The sequence below is a fragment of the Diabrotica undecimpunctata genome, chromosome 5, assembly GCF_040954645.1.
Source record: "Diabrotica undecimpunctata isolate CICGRU chromosome 5, icDiaUnde3, whole genome shotgun sequence".
In the NCBI taxonomy this organism is placed as follows: Eukaryota; Metazoa; Arthropoda; class Insecta; order Coleoptera; family Chrysomelidae; genus Diabrotica; species Diabrotica undecimpunctata.
In genome coordinates this window covers 156,952,846-156,970,743 of record NC_092807.1, presented here as the reverse complement: position 1 = coordinate 156,970,743, position 17,898 = coordinate 156,952,846, and the positions used below count along the sequence as shown (strand labels likewise).

Genomic DNA, 17,898 nt, shown 5'->3' with positions numbered 1-17,898 from the left:
TACCGGGATGTGGCCAACTCGACGAATAAGTTCTCTCAATTCTCTGGGAATATGTACCATAACAACACGCCGAACTAAGTGATTGTGTATTAGCTGTTTACCTAAATCAATCAAGAATTTTTGCCGTGTCAACCCAGATTCTGGATTAGCAGCGTTATATAAAACATGTCCATTGACACCAGCAACATCCATTATCCGAAACCAAATAGCTCTTCTAGTACGCCGTCCTACTTTGTAGTTGGCACAAGTTTGATCCAGTATATCCACCCCAACTTTGGTAATGTAAAAGTTTATAATATCTGGTAGTTTCTTAGTTGTCTCCAATACTTTGTTGTTATGATGGAGACTGGACACTATACAAACGGATCGGTTTTTTTTCGGTACGTAGGACACCAGGGTCACGTCTTTAATAAATCCAAAAATAGATGAATAAACCGAACGTTGATTATTCGGTAAAAACTCCGTTGGCAAATCTCTTATTTTTCCGCATAGTACCAACGTAAGTAAGTTTACAGCGGCGTAGCTCTTCAACAAGCTCTAGTGAAGAAAACCAGTTGTCACCAGTTACATTGCAATTGGAATTTACTATTGGTGCAGTGAGCGAAAGAACATTTAGTGTTGGTATGGATAGCTTTTTTGGATTGGGTATTGCATCTTGTTTTCCAGTATAAACAAAGGCATTGATTATATCATGAGTACGACGTCACACAGGCATATTATTTTGAGTCCGTATTTTTCAGGCTTACTTTTTATATACATTCTAAATTTACATTTTCCACGGAAACCGAAGAGCATTTCATCCACTGTTACGTATTCTCCACACGAATAATTAGTTTGACAGTTATTTACAAAATGGTGAAAAGTTTCAGAAATTGCTGCCAGGTTGTCACCATTTACAATACGCTGGTCTCTAGTTTGCGGATCGTCAAATCTCAAAGATGTCAGTAAAAAACTAAACCTTTTTGCTGTCATTACGGAACGGAATATATCACGACCAGTACCAGCAGTTGCAAAGAGAGAATTTATATCTTCATTGTTTGATTTGAACACGCCTGCCAAATACAGAAGACCAAAAATGCTAACATTTTAATTTTGTTAACATGGTTTATTGTACTGCATCCTAAAGCGTTATCTCCATAATTTGTTTGCAAACTGGTTATTTTTTCGTTGGTTCTCTCAATAATCTGGTCAATTATTTTATCATCAACTAACAGTTGGAATGCTTCAGCAGGAGTCATAGGTTTGTAGATTCGTGCTGATCGAGCAAGTCTTGGTACATGTGACACGATATTTGTTGCACGAGTTAGGCTCGACGCAGGAGCTTGTTTTGACCATTTTTTTTCTATTTCTCCCGTAATAGTAACTTTGCTGTTCGTTATCACTACTGTCATCCTCACTACTCGATTTGGTACATAATTGCTTTTAATTGCGCGATTGGGGATAGCTTTTGGGAATGTCAGCTTCGCGTGTGAAATCAGTTTTAAACAAAATTTGTATCAATTCAATGGTAAAATTTCGATATCTTTTGATCAGAGAGTTCTATCGTCAAAAACCAAAAGTTAAAAAACGTTTTAAAGTTGAAGAATGCAGGTTTTTAATACAATTTTTGTGTTTTTGCGCAATAAAATTCAGTTTCTATAAAATTGTTAAATAAATAATCGTTGCTCGATTTTTGCCATTTTTTTAGAATTTTTTATTAAAATTTATCACTTCCATTAACCAGTCACTATGGAATTTTTATTGTTAAAGTCTAATCTTTAAAATATATGAAAAAAAAGTGATTTTCGGTGATTTGTGCTATAAAATTAATGTTCAAATATTGCTGTTATTTTAAACTGATACTTTTGACATATATGCATATTTTCATAACAAAACTTATTTATTGGACTATAAGGAGTCTATATTTAACGTATATTAAAGAGTTATTCAGTTAAGGTGTAATAGCAACAACTTTGCAGACTTTAATATAAATAGGAACATTTTGGCTGTGATCATTATAATTATGTTATATTTAAGTTTGTTTCCCGCTTTCCCTGATGTTATCATTTTCTAATCGATAAAGGGTATTTCAAAAAGGTATGTCATATATTAAATCACTCATTCCGGGGACAAAAATAAATTGATTGAATCCCACTTCCTTTAGTACAAAAGTGTACCCAAAAAAGTTACAGCCCTTTGAAATTACAAAATAAAAATTGTTTTTTTTTCTTATCTCCTAAACTACTTTTTTACATTTTGTAATAAAAATGGACACGTTACTTTCTTGTTCTGAAAGCAGAATATTGTATTTTTCATACAACAGAAACAACAAAATCTAAGCGCACAGAAAAATTTTAAGGGTGGTGTGCAGTCCTAAATCCCCCCAAACTTTTGAGTACGTTTAAATCAAATGAATTTTGTAGCATCATTAGTTAACACATTATTCTTAAAACTTTTGTGCCTGTTATCACTTTTTTCAAAAAGCAGTTCTTATTAAGTTACGGCCTTTTTCATTAACTTTTAAAAAATTACGTGCAATTAAATAAATGGCTTAAATGAATTTAACAAGTATAAAAAATGTCTATAACGTCTATAAATATGATATTACAATAAATGTTCAAAATGACCCCCATTTTCTTCAATACACATTCGGTATCGTTTTAATAAGGAAAACCGAATGCGCTGAAAAATCACATTTTTCTGACGAAATTGATTTGCAGCTTTATTATTCTAACCCTCAATTGTTGTTCGTCCTCTATTGTTACAGAATACACTTTATCTTTCATAAACCCCCAAAAGCAAAAGTCCATATGGTTAAGACCTGGACTTCTGGGTGGCCAAGAAATAGGTGCGTCACGACCCCTTCCAATCCACCGACCAGAATACTACCTGCAAAGATATTCCCGGACTTCATTACTGTAATGCGGTGGAGCGCCATCTTGTAGAAACCACATGTTTTGCCTTCTTGCAATATTCACTTCTTCCAAATACTCTTGTAAATCGTTTGCCAAGAACTGCAAATAATTATCACCATTTAAATTGTTGGGAAGAAATATTGGACCTATTAGATTGTTATTCACAATTGCTGCCCAAACATTAACTTTGAAAGTCTTTTGGTGATGAGTAGTTCTTTTGGCGTGAAGATTTTCGTCGGCCAAAATGTGCTCATTATGATGGTTTGTTATTCCATTTCTACTGAAGCTAGCCTCGCCGGTAAACAAAATATTTCTAATAAAATTAATATTTCGAGTGCTTTCCATTAACAACCAATCGCAAAATTCAATCCTTTTAGGATAATCTTCAACCAACAACTCCTGAACCGTTGTTAAGTGATAGGGTTTAAGCAGCTGATCCTTCAAACGCCTGCAAACCCTTACTTGAGGAACATTTAGTTGAGCAGCTACTAACCTTGTACTTGTTCCAGGGACTTCTTCAATGATTTATAAAATGTCTTCATCAGTTGCATCAATTATTGGACGACCACTATTGCCAGCAACTTGCGGTTGGAATGTACCGCGTAAACGACGATCAATGGTCAGAAATAATCGCCTATGGGGTGTATTTCGATTGGGGTGTTTTACTGCATAACACCTTGCGGCTGCTGCACTATTTCCTTTACATTCACCTATCGATATTCCCGATAGTTTATTGAAATCATAATTTAATCTGATCCAGCTTACCCAAAGTTAAATACATATCTGTCATTTCCTGAAATGTGTAGGCCATTGTAATATCAAAATTTTTAATATTAATCTTATTCACACAATAAATGATAGCTTCAAATTATTGACTATTATTGGTGGAACTGTTTATAATTATCGTATCCGTAGAAACTAATTGTAATATTATGGCCAACTAGGAAAAAACTAGTTTTTCGAAAAAGTGATAAGAGGCAAAAAAGTTTTAAAAATAATGTGTTGCACTAATGATGTCACAAAATTCATTTGATTTGAACGTACTCAAAAGTTTGGGGGGATTTAGGGCTGCACACCCCTTTTTCTGTGCGCTTAGATTTTGTTGTTTCTTTTTTATGAAAAATGATTTCAGAACAAGAAAGTAACGTGTCTATTTTTGTTACAAAATGTCAAGTAGTTTAGGAGATAATGCAAAAAAAAACAATTTTTATTTTGTAACTTCAAAGGGCTGTAACTTTTTTTGTCTACACTTTTGTACTAAGGTAAGTCGGATTCTACCAATTTATTTTTGTCCCCGAAATGCGTGATTTAATTTATGACATACCTTTTTGAAACACTCTGTATATTCCTTATACCACACAGTTATGTTGGGCGTTCCATCAAAGACGCATTTACATTATTAAATATTTGTTTTAGTTTTTGTATTAAAGCCGAATGGGTGTGTTTTAGCAGTTCTGCAGGTCTGTCTTTGGAGCCAGTTGAGTTGCTTTGTTCTTTTTAGTCCTTTTTAGCGTATTTCTCTGAGTAGTATTTAGACATTTGTCCATTTGTCTTGATCCTACGTTTAACCGGTACGATAAAATGCTTCTTACAAAATACAGTTCAATAAGATACTTTATTTTACCACATAATAAAAACTAGTAAAAACCTTAACTAAACCCTAAACTTAAAAAGTATAAAAATAAAAATGGATAACAATTTATTTAAATCACAAATATAAAAAAAACACAACAAAAATTACACTAAATATCTGATATAATAAATGGAGTAAAATATAATACAACCTATTCTAGATTTCGCTTTTGATACGAAGTTTACTGCATTAAAGGTTTGGTATGCAACAAGCGATTGTATATACAAAGAACCAAAGCGTACTGGACCCAAACGAGATACTCATGCACGATGAGACTCATTAAATAGGATTTTGGGCCGCTGTACATTGTGAAAAGCCATCACAATGTTAAACACCATTTGAAGAGTGTCCAAGCTAAGTGATCTAAGTGCCAAAACATAAAATTTTGTTTTTATTCAATCAATATGATCTATGTTCCTATGCCAATGTCCCCCTATGAGATCTACGTGCTAACTTCACTCTAGTGATTGCAAACGAAGCCCAAAGATGGAGCCGCCTGTAAGTCGATTATGTGCTGTGCTAATTGATCTAAGTGCCATTTGCAGGTTGAAGTATTGTCGTTAGAATCGATTGATGAATTTGTATTTTAAAGTAAATACAATGGATTGATTCTAGTGCGTTTGATGATAAAAAGAAAACAATATCGTCAAGAAAAAACAGAGTGAAGCTAGATTGAGTGGAAAACCCTACATTACACAAAAATGTAAGCTGCAAAAACTTGGAAAGGCCATTCCAAAACATGAGGTTAGTACGAGATTTTAAACAGATATTTCGCTTGAAATTTGTGAATAGCTACCTAAAACTTTGTTATTGCTACTTTGGCTTTGTTGATATGACATATTATCATGAGATTTTTCTATTTTAGATCACGTACAAATGTAAATTCAGCTGTAGAGACGTGGTTGATATGAAAATTAAGCTTGTCGACTTGTATCATGGCCTTGTACTCAACGAGCAAGGCAGCTATCTTATGGGATTATTGCAAGTTTTACCAATCCAACGTCGCCGCAATGGTAGTTCTGGTGATTCATCAGAAAGTAGACGACAGTGTACCGTAGCTTTTTTTGTTTCAGATGGGGAAGGTAATGTGAAAAGAGTTTGTAAAAAAACGTTTTTGGAAATATTTGCTATAAGTCCGCAAAAGATTACTACGCTTGTTAGGCGTAAAAAGGAGGGACATACAACCTTTAAGGATAAACGAGGAGGTGTCAGAAGATTTAAGTATACTCTTCATGACAGACAGATGGTAAATAATCACATCAATAGCTTCCCGAGGGACGAGAGCCACTACAGTCGTTTAAAAAGTGAAAAGGAATATCTCAGTCCAGACCTCAATGTTAATAAGCTATACAACTCTTTTAAAATAAACCATCCTGACAGCACCACAACATACAAATTCTATAGGAAAGTTTTAATAAAGGATTTTCTGAATCTTTCTTTTAGAAAACCTAGAGTTGACACCTGTAAGACTTGTGATTTACTTTTTTTAAGAGGCAAGGACAAAGACCTTAGTATATTTAGAAAAGCTAAAAATGAGTTGGAATTACATCATAGAAAAACAGATAAAGCTCTTAATGTTTTTCAAGAAGATAGTACGAGCAGTACTCTTCCAGGTAGCGATACCTGTACCATTACCATGGATCTACAAAAAGTATTTTCGCTCCCAAAGTATTCGCTTCCCGCATAGTAGTATGTATTACAGCCGCCAATTGTCATGCTACAATTTTGGAATACACATGCAAGATACTGCAGATGGGATAATGTGCATCTGGCATGAAGGACAATCGGGTCGTGGTGGGAACCAAATGGCATCATGTCTTTTACAAGCCTTGAATACAGGAGAGCTTTCAACTTATAAGCGAAAACTATGTATATGGAGCGACAACTGTGCAGGTCAACTGAAAAACCAAATGTTTATCTTCTTATACATTTTCTTAGTAGCTAATGGACATTTTGATACCATTGATCATAAATTTTTAGTTTCCGGTCATAGCTTTTCATCTTCAGATAGAGATTTCGCTCTTATAGAGAAACGAGCAAAATGTTCCAAGCTTCAAACAGTAAACGATTTAAAAACTATAATTGCTGCTGCTAGACCTTCCAGACCTTACAGATTTTAGATATAAGAGAATGTACTTTCTTTGATTTCGATAAAATATCATCAGAATGTATAGATACATCTAAACTTGGTATTACTCAAGCATCGTGGTTACGTGTGACGAAAGAAGAGCCAAGAACAGTGTGGTACAAGAAAAATTTTAGTGACTTAATTGGATGGGAGAAGTGTCGTGTATTGAAAAAAGGTGTGACTGTCCAAAAGTTAAAGTCGACAGAGCTCTTAGGTTTTTCTGGTGTTCAGCAAATAAACGAAAGTAAGAAAAAAGACCTTCGCGCCATGCTAGAATTCATTAACCACGAAAATAGAGCATTTTTCACCTTTATTTTAGATATTTAGTCAAATATTATTCCTGTGGACTTCATTCATCATTTCCATTTTTTCTTCATTTATTGAGCATTACTAAGTTATACGTTATTTAGGTACTTGTTAATGAAGCGGAATTTCCATAAACACTTATATATTTGTTTTATTTTTTTGGTTATTAAAGTTTTTTTTGATTTCTGGCAATTGTTAATTTTGGTACTTAGAACACTTAGCTCGGCCACTCTTCATTTTATGGGACCAATCCATCAGCAAAGTAAATAAGAAGAGGATATATGAGGCTATAGTAAAAAGTATCACTTTATACAGCTGTGAGGTATGGCCACTGAAAGAAAGAACCCGGTAACGCTGAAAGTGACGGAAATAAATTTTTGGAGAAGAGCCGCAGGAAGATCTATTAGAGAAAGGATTACCAACGAACGCATTAGAGAAATAATGGGAATCAAACGAACAATCACAGATGATCTAACAACAAAACAACTTATCTGGTTCGGACACATACAAAGAATGGACGAACAACGAATGCCAAAAGAAATACTTAAGTAGCAACCAGAAGGAAAGAGAAAACGAGGTAGACCGAGAAAAAGTTGGAGCGAAGGAATAAATAAAGAACTGAGAGAGAGGGCCATAGAAGAAGATCTATGGAACATTTGGTCTAAGTGGCGATTGGAAGTCGGAAAACGGCGGAGAACGTTATAAACCGACAAGTAGTAGTAGTAGTAGGCCGCTGTAGACCACACAGAAACCCTGAGAACCAACAGAGAAGAAATAGCAGAGACATGGAAATTATATGGCTGGGATCTATATAAAAATGATCAACGCCAGGAAGTTTTGTCTTTTTATTTTAGAAAAGTCTCCTAACCCATTTTTGTGTTGTTTATTTTAAGAAAGAAGAGCCTTTTTTCCTTTATCCAGCAATATTAGGATTCTTCGAAGTGGCGTCCTTATTTCAAATAGCTTTTCTTGTTGTTTTTGTTAACCCATTTATCTAGGAGATTCATGTAAGTATCCATTCGTTTCATTTTTGTAATTACCCCAATCCGACCCCTTGCCATTCTACTTATCCACGACCCAGGTCTCCAAACAAACCCTGAGTACCGTTCACACAGTATCGTTTATTTTGCTTGCCCTATTTCCACCCCAGTAACTTCTGCCCAAATTTTCAAACCGCCATAATTATACCCTATGTGGTAGGCAAAATACTTCGTTACAAAATATCTGGTATTATAGCACTAAAACCCAAAGTAAAACACTAGTAAACGACTACTTACCAGTGATAAAGACCTGATAGAGAAGTCTGCGGAATAAAATAAACCATTGGCACTAATATTTGTGGACTACAAGAAAGTATTCGATACCATAAACCAACAGAAAATGTTAAAAGCATTGGCAGAATGCCGAATAGACCATTGCTACACTAGCATAATCAAATATATCTACTAACATGCCACAGCTACCGTAAGACTATCTGAAAAAGAAACAAATAAATTCTGTATACAGCGAAGAGTACGGCAAGGAGACACCGTCTCTCCAAAGCTATTCACGATGCTTTTAGAATATTCTTGTAAGAAGGCACATCTGAACGAGAATGGTATTAACATAAATAAAAAGAAGCTTAGTTATTTGAGATTTACAACAGATGACATCGTTTTTTAAGGTCGGACCAAAAATTAATATGAACAAGACGCAAATAATTACTAATCTGTTGCTAAATCGAAATATTGCTGTTGATGGAAAGGACATTGTGCAGACTGCATCGTATAAGTACTAAGGACATGCAATTTGGTTGGGCAGAGATAACCAAACATGTGAGCTCCCACATGGCATAGGATTAGCAAGGGCAGCGTTTGATAAATTACACTATCGAACCTACTCATATGCCTCAAAAGGAAAATATTTGACCAATGTGTGTTACTTGTAATCATTTATGGAGCAGAAACATTAACACTCACAAAAAAGGTAGGTAGTGAATAAGATTCGTGTTACTCAGAAGGCCATGGAGCGCCAGATGTTGAGTGTCTCTCTTAGAGACCGAATTCCAAACGAAGAAATACGTCGTAGAATAAAATCAATTGACGCCATCAAAAGAACCAAGTCGCTAAGTTGGATTTGGAAGGACACGTTCCCAGATTATCAGACAATCGATGGACAAAATACATTGTCGAGTGGAGACCAAGACAAGAAGCACTGCGGCGCAGAGAATGCCCACGCATAACACAGAGAGTGAACGCATACAGGAGGATGATAATGATGATGATGATGATACTCAAAGTGAAGAAATAAGTATATGAATTGAAATTGTAAGACCCGCATTTGTAAATATAGTAATACCTAATATTTGCTAATTGTGACCTGGTTGTGGAACTGCAGATAAGAGCACTAAAGTATATAATCTTAATTGTATAGAAAGGAAAGCTAGCTGGAACTAAAAATAAAATATTTAGTCAAGTTAGAAGTATTTGAAATGAGATACTAAGGCGTGGTAATGAAAATATCATCAATAGTAGACAATTTTGAGCGGCTGCCAATAAAATACAAAAAGTTATGATGATAACCAACCTCCGATAGAGTAGAAGTTGAAATTAAGTCTTTATTTTGTGCAGTATTTAACTATAAATTTGTTATCATAAGTTTCGTAAACTCTCCTGTATTTTAAGAAAACTCTTTCCCCTGGTTTCCGGTAAAAATTTAGTCATTAATACAAATCCAGTAAAGGCTGACAAACTATATATCGACATGCACATATATATTCCAAAAGATTGAACCAACAACGGAAAAGTGAAACTTAATGTTAAAGACACTATGGCATCTAAAACTAATACAGTAGCTACAGCTGTAGCTCTAATTTCGTTAGGAAATAGTTCACCAAGATATGACAAAGTAATCGGTCCTAAACCGGCAGAATATGAAAAAACAAATGTCATTGCACTAATGACTGGAACCACAGTTATCGAAGCAGCAGCTACAGGATTAAATTGTTTTAAGTAGAAATATATTGCTAACACACTTGTAGAAATCGCACAACCTACCGATGAAAAAAGCAATAAATGTCTCCTTCCTAGCATATTAATATTTAACATCACTGCAAGATATACCACTATCTGTAAAACACCAAGTAAAAGACTTATATAATTACCCGATAACAAGGAACCGGCTTCGTTAAATATTGGAACTGCATAATTCATAACAATATTCATGCCGCACGATTGTTGCGTGAAACTTAAGATAAGACTAATAATAAAGGCTTTACTTGCCACAGCGCTGCTAAATATATCAAAGAGTTTTCCATTTTTATTTAGAGATTTTAAATTTAGTTTTTCCATACAATTATATTCAAGTTCACTATCTATAGGCTTCTCGTAATATCTAAGCTTTTCCAATGCAATGATTGCATCTGTTTTCTTGTTTTTGCTCGCTAAATACATCGGCGATTCAACCATAAAGTATTGTAGTATTATGTGAATGTACACAGGAAAACCAACAGCTAATGTATATTGTGTAATACTAGTTAAATATGTGCCGAGAATAAAACCAATAAGATTCCCAACTGGTAAACTTAGTCCCAGAATACAACCAAGCCAAGCCCTGTTTCCATCATTTACAATTTCGCTGTTGTACGTGGAAACATTAACACATGAACCAGAAAAATTAAAACCCGTTATGAAAAAGAAAAAATAATAAATATAAATATTTTTTGCAAATGCAATACCACATAAACAAATAACAAAAGAGATTGATAAAAATAATAAACTCTTCCTTCTGCCTATCAGATCCGAAATGTACGCCATAAAGTTTAAAGAAATTAGCGCGCCAAAGGCTGGAGCTGATAGAATAATAGACGTTTCTAAAGGCGTAATAGGTTCATCCAGTGGGTTATTATTCTTCGATGATAAAATCGGTATTGCTGACGATCCCCATACCATGAGACCGCCAATAGTTACTAGAAGTAAATCCGCTAAAACAAAATAATAAACAGGTAAAATAAAATAATTAAAAAAATATAAAATAAGTATAAAATAAAAGTTATGAGTTTAATATATATATATATATATATATATATATATATATATATATATATATATATATATATATATATATATATATATATATATATATATATATATAGGGCGATGAATGGCGACAGAAACCTTCGGTGTAGCGATGAACCCACTATCTAAAGAACTGAACTTCACTGACTCAGGTCAGTGGAGTTCAAAAATAACAGTACCGTATGCATAATGCAATATTAGTATGGACTTTGAAATAGACAAGTGCCGTATACTAAATATATTCAGAGGAAAGATTCAGGCCGGAGGTTTCGATATGCAAGATGGCCAAAACATCGAGGCAATGGATGCAAATGATATGTACAAATATCTCGGAGTACATCAAGTGCACAAAACTGACCATAAACTAATGAAAGCCAAACTAACTTTTGAGTTTGTGCGAAGAGTAAGACAGCTAAATCGATTACATCTTAATAGCAAAAGACATTAAATCCGTACGCCTGTTCCGCGCTTAGACTCATTTCTAGACTCAGAGACTCAGAGGTATAAGTTACTTATGCTAAGACCTCATAAAATGACTATGAATATGGATACTACCCTGAATGGCCTTTGTAATAAAATTGCGGACGTCGAAACTTGATACCTTAAAAATTCTCAGGACACGAGAATTCGACTGACACCATATTCGGCGAGCTCCAATGATTAGAGGGTCCATGCAAATAGTTTTCCCAGAATATCGGGTTTGCATGGTCTGAAGGAATCGAGGCGCTACAAGGTCAGGTATCTTAAGAGTCCCGTAAGCGCATCTTATTCTTAGCTTTGTTTTGCAAATCCACCATTTCTTTTCAACTGCTTTGCGAAGATACGTAACAAGCTGATCGTGTCTCTTTATTCAGTGCCAGTGTGCTGCGGAGCACTTTTGAAGAACGTGAGTAAAGCTCTCGTTACGTTCGCATCCCTTTCGGCACCTACGCACACGTGGTGGATTTAAAGGGATACCTCTAGTTGGAAGTAGATCTCCTCGCAGTAAAATTGCCTTAATAAAATCTCTCCCCGACTAGTAGGGTGGTGGATTGCTTATCTAGGCAGAGCTTTCAGAGTGTGAAGAGCCCTGACGAAGTTCGTTTCCACTATAGCCGTCCTCAAGTTTCTGGCTTAACTCACGTGCGATCGATGCTAAAATGCCAGACAATGATTGTCTCCATTTTAGGACCTTCCCCCAGAGACGTGACATATATGGTAGACTGAGGGTTAACAACGTTATATCAGTTGCTGAGCTGATCAATTTTGTCAGTCCCCTTCTCATGATAGCCAGGACGTGCATGGCCATGGCCATGACGCCCAGACACCTCTTTTGTGAGGGCGTGGATGTAGGCATCGGTACACGTTCGATTGAGGGACAGAAACTTCCGAACGGTTATACGTATGGACCTGTCAACACCCTTTAGCGTTTTCATCGTGATGGTAGGACTCCGCAGTTTGTCAATGCATCTCGGTAGCAGGTATGTCTTCAGTACCAGCGGCTTTTGTGCTGGTTTGAGCCCCGCTCGGTGAATACGATCGAGCTGTGTCTGTAGCTCGTTGAAGGCTACCTTGGTCTGTCCCAGTGCATTATACCTTCGACCTAGGTATCCAACCAGCTCACTAAGTTTCAGCTGCCGAATCCTGTTGTTGCCGACAAAGAAGAGCGAACGCGTCACGCAGTAAAAGAGCTTATTACCATGGTTAACATTAACCATAATAGCTGCACTCTTACCAGCGTTAATCGTCATTCCTCTCTTCTCGAAGAATTCGACGGCTGTCCAGAGCTGTCTGGTAGCATCTTTAACCGATTCGGATAGCAGTACTAAATCCTCAGCGTAACCCAACAGTGAGATGTTTCTGCCATCGGCAATTTTGAGTCTCCCTCAAGCTTGTATATCAACTCATCGACCACCATGTTGAAGAGGTATGGCGACAAGGGATCTTCCTGTTCGACGCCTCTAGATATCTCCATGTTGGTTGTCGACCTGCTACCGGCGGCGACACTTGTACGACAGTTCTTGTACGAGTCTACCACATACCGCTTAAATGTTGCGATTCCGAAGCGATTCATGGCCCGTTCAATTGATCGCTGAGAGACTGTGTCGAAAGCTTTTTGTAAATCGATGGTGATAATATTGTATGGACGAAGGCCTCTTCTTCTTTTTTAATACCCGTCTAAAGCGTCAGTTCAATAAAACGCCATCTACCTGCCGAAAGCCCCTCTGGTTCTCGTGATAATCTAGCACCGCAAGCCTCTTCCCTAGCACACGAAGCAACACCCTTATCATAACTGAAGAAGTGTTTAAGAACTTATTTTCAGGTGCAGGCTAAGACATCTACTTTATATCGAGCAATTTGCGCAGTAGACGATACAACGCCACTTAAACTGAGGGAACAAGAAAGGCGCATAAACCACCTGACTAATGAAGAAAAAATGTGCACTTCAGCATCGAACTATTGGGAGAGTAGAAAAGCTTCTAAGAAAAAAAGCCACAATTCTCTCCAGATAGAAATATGAAGAAATTTACAAACAAATTGGAGTTGTTGAAAAGATAGGCACTGATTGGAGATTGTTTAATATGTTATTAATTGTCATAAAAAAATTAACAATGGCAAATTCATAAAAATAAAATTATTCCAAAACTATTATTTTACCAGTGGGTTGGAAAATTTTGAAAAACTTTTGAAACCAGAATTTTTCGATATTGGATAACTCTGGTAGATTATGAAAATCTTAGAAGAGAAGAAAAGAGAGTGTTTAAAAGAAAAAATTAAGAACAATACGAACACGATCTAAACGAAATTGTTAACCACCATAATGGAAAAGACTACTCCGACGAAAATTCTACCAACAGATAAACAGCTGCAGAAAAGAATTCAAACCCAGAATAATAGCCTGTAACGATAGGGACGGTTCTATAATTAGTAACAAAGAACAGATACTAAACAGATGGGCGGACCATTTTGAAGAACTGCTTAGCGGCAACCACGAAGATGGCGAGATTGAGGATCCCATGTTTCAAATGAATGAAGATGATCGGCAACCAACCCCCACCGAAGAAGAAATTAGAGAAGCTATCGAAACACTGAAAAATAATAAAGCTCCCGGTTCGGATAATCTCCCTGCCGAACTTTTCAAAAATGGCGGCGACCCCCTCATGAAACACATGCATAAACTGATAACTGCAATCTGGCAACAGAAAGAAACACCCACATACTGGAAGTTAGGTGTACTGTGTCCTATACACAAAAAGGGAGACATGATGGTGTGTGAAAATTATATAGGCATCACTCTACTCAATATGGCATATAAAGTGTTGTCCAACGTATTGTACAAAAGACTCCTCCCCTACGCCAAACAAATAGTGGGAGGATATCAGTACGCTTTCCGTCCTAATAAATCAACAACGGACCAGATATTTACGGTGAGGCAGATCCTTGAAAAAAACCTAGAGTTCGGCGTCGACACCCACCACATATTTGTTGACTTCAAAGCCGCATACCACTCTGTTAATAGAAATAAACTTCTACTTGCTATGGTAGAATTTCGCATTCCGTTTGATCTTGTCCGGTTAACTGAACTTACACTCACAGGTGCAAAGAGCATGGTAAAAATCCAAAACGATCTCTCAAGACCCTTCCGTTGCAAAAATGGACTAAGACAGGGTGATGGACTATCGTGTCTCTTATTTAACCTGGCATTATAAAAAATAATTCGAGAGTCGCAGATTACTACGAATGGTACTATCTTTAACAAAACAGTACAAATTGTCGGATACGCAGATGACATAGACATCATAGGTAGGTCCACAGAATATCTGACTGAAGCATTTCGGTCGTTAAAAGCATCTGCACACAGAATGGGACTAAATATAAATGTTCAAAAGACCAAATATATGTGTTGCACTAGGTCAAGCAACCCGACACCTACACGAATAATAATTGATGACCTAGAACTGGAAGGTGTTGACACCTTCATATACTTAGGGTCGCTGTTAACCAAAGATAACAACGTCAGTGAAGAAATCAAAAGAGGAATAGTGCTCGCCAATAAGTGTTACTATGGCTTAAGAAGACAGATGGCCTCAAAAATGCCTAGAAAAATTAAACTGACTGTATACAAAACACTAATAAGACCAGTGCTAACATATGGTTCAGAACCTTGGACACTAACACAGAATGACCAAGAATTGCTTAAACGTTTTGAGCGGAATATATGGAGGCATTAAAGAACAAGGTTTGTGGCGCAGGTGTTACGATTTTGAGTTGTATAGAAGATTTGGAGAACCTGACGTTGTAAAATTCATTAAGGTAGAACGCCTCAGATAGATAGGTAATGTAATCAGGCGAGAGGAAGATGCCATAGTCAGAAAAGTTTTTGACCGAAGAGGGCCGATCGGACAACGAAAAAGAGGAAGACTGAGACTTAAGTACCAAGACAACCTAGAAAATGATTTGAAGTCTATCGGAATTAAAGCATGGAGAAGAGTTGCCAGAGACAGGGGCGAATGGAGGATTGTTCTGAGGAAAGCTTTGGCTCATAAAGAGCTGTAACGCCACTGATGATGATGATAACTACTATTTATTTCCAATATGATGTTTCTTTAAATTATTATGGGATTTTGCTGTATAAGTTTTTGGCATTTATCTCGAAATTGGAAGAAGTGGATTTATCGGTTTTTGCATGTATGTTCTTCAATTACTGTAAAAGATGCTTACCTGAAAGTGCAGAAAAGAACATCAAACTAGACCCTATATTAGGTCTAACGGTAGCGCTGTCGGTAACCAAGTTCTTCATATTTTTAATGAATCGTTCTAAGATAACTCGTTATTTACCTATTTAAAATATGCAGTTATTATTTATTATTCTTTGTAGTACCGCCTACATAGCTATTAAAATTCTTACTAAGTAATAAATGAATACTAACCGATACGATAAACAGGAATTTTAATAATTTTGCTATATATTTCGCAACGTATTTACATAAAATTTTAGTTTTTTATAAGTAATGCGTTTTATACTTTTGTGTTTTATCACAATAAGCAATCTTTATTACTAATTTAGTACAGTATAAAAAGCTTTATGTCCAATTAGTACTAATAAAAAATGGATAACAGAAAATCATAATTTAATTGTTTGTTAATTTATAATCAGAAGCATCAACTCTACATGTTATTTAAACATTAAATTGCAAGTGGGACTGTGACCTGTTAGTGAAGATAAAATGATAGTATATTTAAAAAATAAGCTAGAGTAAATTCTCAAAAAAAAAAAACTAAATTGTTAAGCAGATTTTAGTACCTGTGCTTTTCGTACAACGTCAATATTTTAGCTTATTTTACGTTGGGTTTGAATATTTAGATAGAAATTTTTCCACGTCACATGGACTATCGTAAAATTTAGTTACCTACCTACTATTGTTACAACAGTAGGCGAGGGGTTATTCAGACAAGCGTCTATTCATACCTTATTACAATTCGTCTTCGATGCTCGCGCATCCATGTAATGTCAAAAATTTTATTAGGTTACACCTGTCAGAGGTTTGTTGTTCATAGGATTTATTCCTAGATAAGGTTCTGATATATGATTTAATTCGTTTTTGTGTTTTGTAATTAAAATTTATTGTTAAAGTTTAATTTTAATAAACTTTATTGTTAAAGTTAAGAATTTAGTTTAGAATTTCAGTTTAAAATTTTAACCAAAGGGATAGAATATAGTAGTAATCAGTCTTAATTTAAATTTTAAATATTTGTACCGTACAGAGGGCACAATAAGCCGAGTTCATGTTAGAACAATTGCGATTTTATTTTCATGATTTCCCAAGTTGGCGATAAAAAAAATCGAACACAAAACCATAGGAAACATTCAGAAAAAAAAAACAACGTAAAAATGTAATATCAAAAATTGCGGAAATCGCAATTGAACTTTTCTAGTAAAATCTAGGCAATATTTTTAATCGCATATTTTCTATCATTATCGTTCTAACTCTGATTTAAACGAATGAAATCATTAAGTAGCCTGTAATTTCAAAATATTAACAAATCAAATCTGGTAAGTATAACCTAATAAAATATTTGACATTACATGGATGCGCGAGCATCGAAGACGAATTGTAACAAGGTATGAATAGACGCTTGTGTTATTCAGCTGGTCATAGACGTACTTTAACGGAATTACATTATTTGTTTTGGTTTATTAGATACTTAAACCATTTTCAAAGCATATTATATTTATATAAATCTGTTTATTTTAGTAACCCTATTTACGGTTATTTTTGTCGTTATGATAATGACCCAATAAATAACAAGAAATAAAGAAACTTTTAAAATCAATAGGTATTTGGTTAATGGTCTTTTGATAGTTTAAATAGAAAAAGTCGATTAGCGAAAGATGGTTCCCGATAAATGTGAACGCTATTTTAAATAGTATAAATTTCGATTTTGTTTGAACAACCAATGATTAACAAAATGGTTAATTGTCTTTAACATAGTCATTCATTAACCCGTAACTGCCACCGACAAAAAGTTATCTCGCAGCTGCTATGGACGGGTCACTGTGACCCAGTTTTAAAGTTCTGAAATAAAGAAAAAACATTAGCTAATACATTTATTTTAAGTCATAAACACTTTTTTATATAACGGTAAACTAATTTAATGTAAAATAAATTCCTATTTACAATTTGGGCATATTTTTAGAGCACATTGTAAACATATAGGTAATTTGCACACAAAACAGTATGCATTTGTTTTCCGGTCTTTTTTTCCGGGACAACTTGCGCATCTCTTCCTTTTAGATATATTCTGTATTGGCAATGGTGCAGGTGTGTCTTCTATATCTACTCCAAGGATATTCGGTGCGAGACATCCAAGTTTCCGGGGTACATTTACGTTGTAAAGTCT

At 35.3% G+C, this 17,898-nt stretch overlaps 1 protein-coding gene across 1 annotated transcript; it reads right to left on the bottom strand.

The window, feature by feature from the left end:
- Positions 1 to 4,530: 4,530 nt before the first annotated feature.
- Positions 4,531 to 15,963, bottom strand: LOC140442027 (glucose transporter GlcP-like). The gene is made up of 2 exons (XM_072533064.1): positions 15,718 to 15,963; positions 4,531 to 10,922 (listed from the first exon to the last, which is right to left on the bottom strand). The coding sequence occupies exons 1-2, from the start codon at positions 15,794 to 15,796 to the stop codon at positions 9,592 to 9,594; spliced, it is 1,410 nt and encodes a 469-aa protein (XP_072389165.1). The 5' UTR covers positions 15,797 to 15,963; the 3' UTR covers positions 4,531 to 9,591.
- Between the last annotated feature and the right edge of the window lie 1,935 nt (positions 15,964 to 17,898).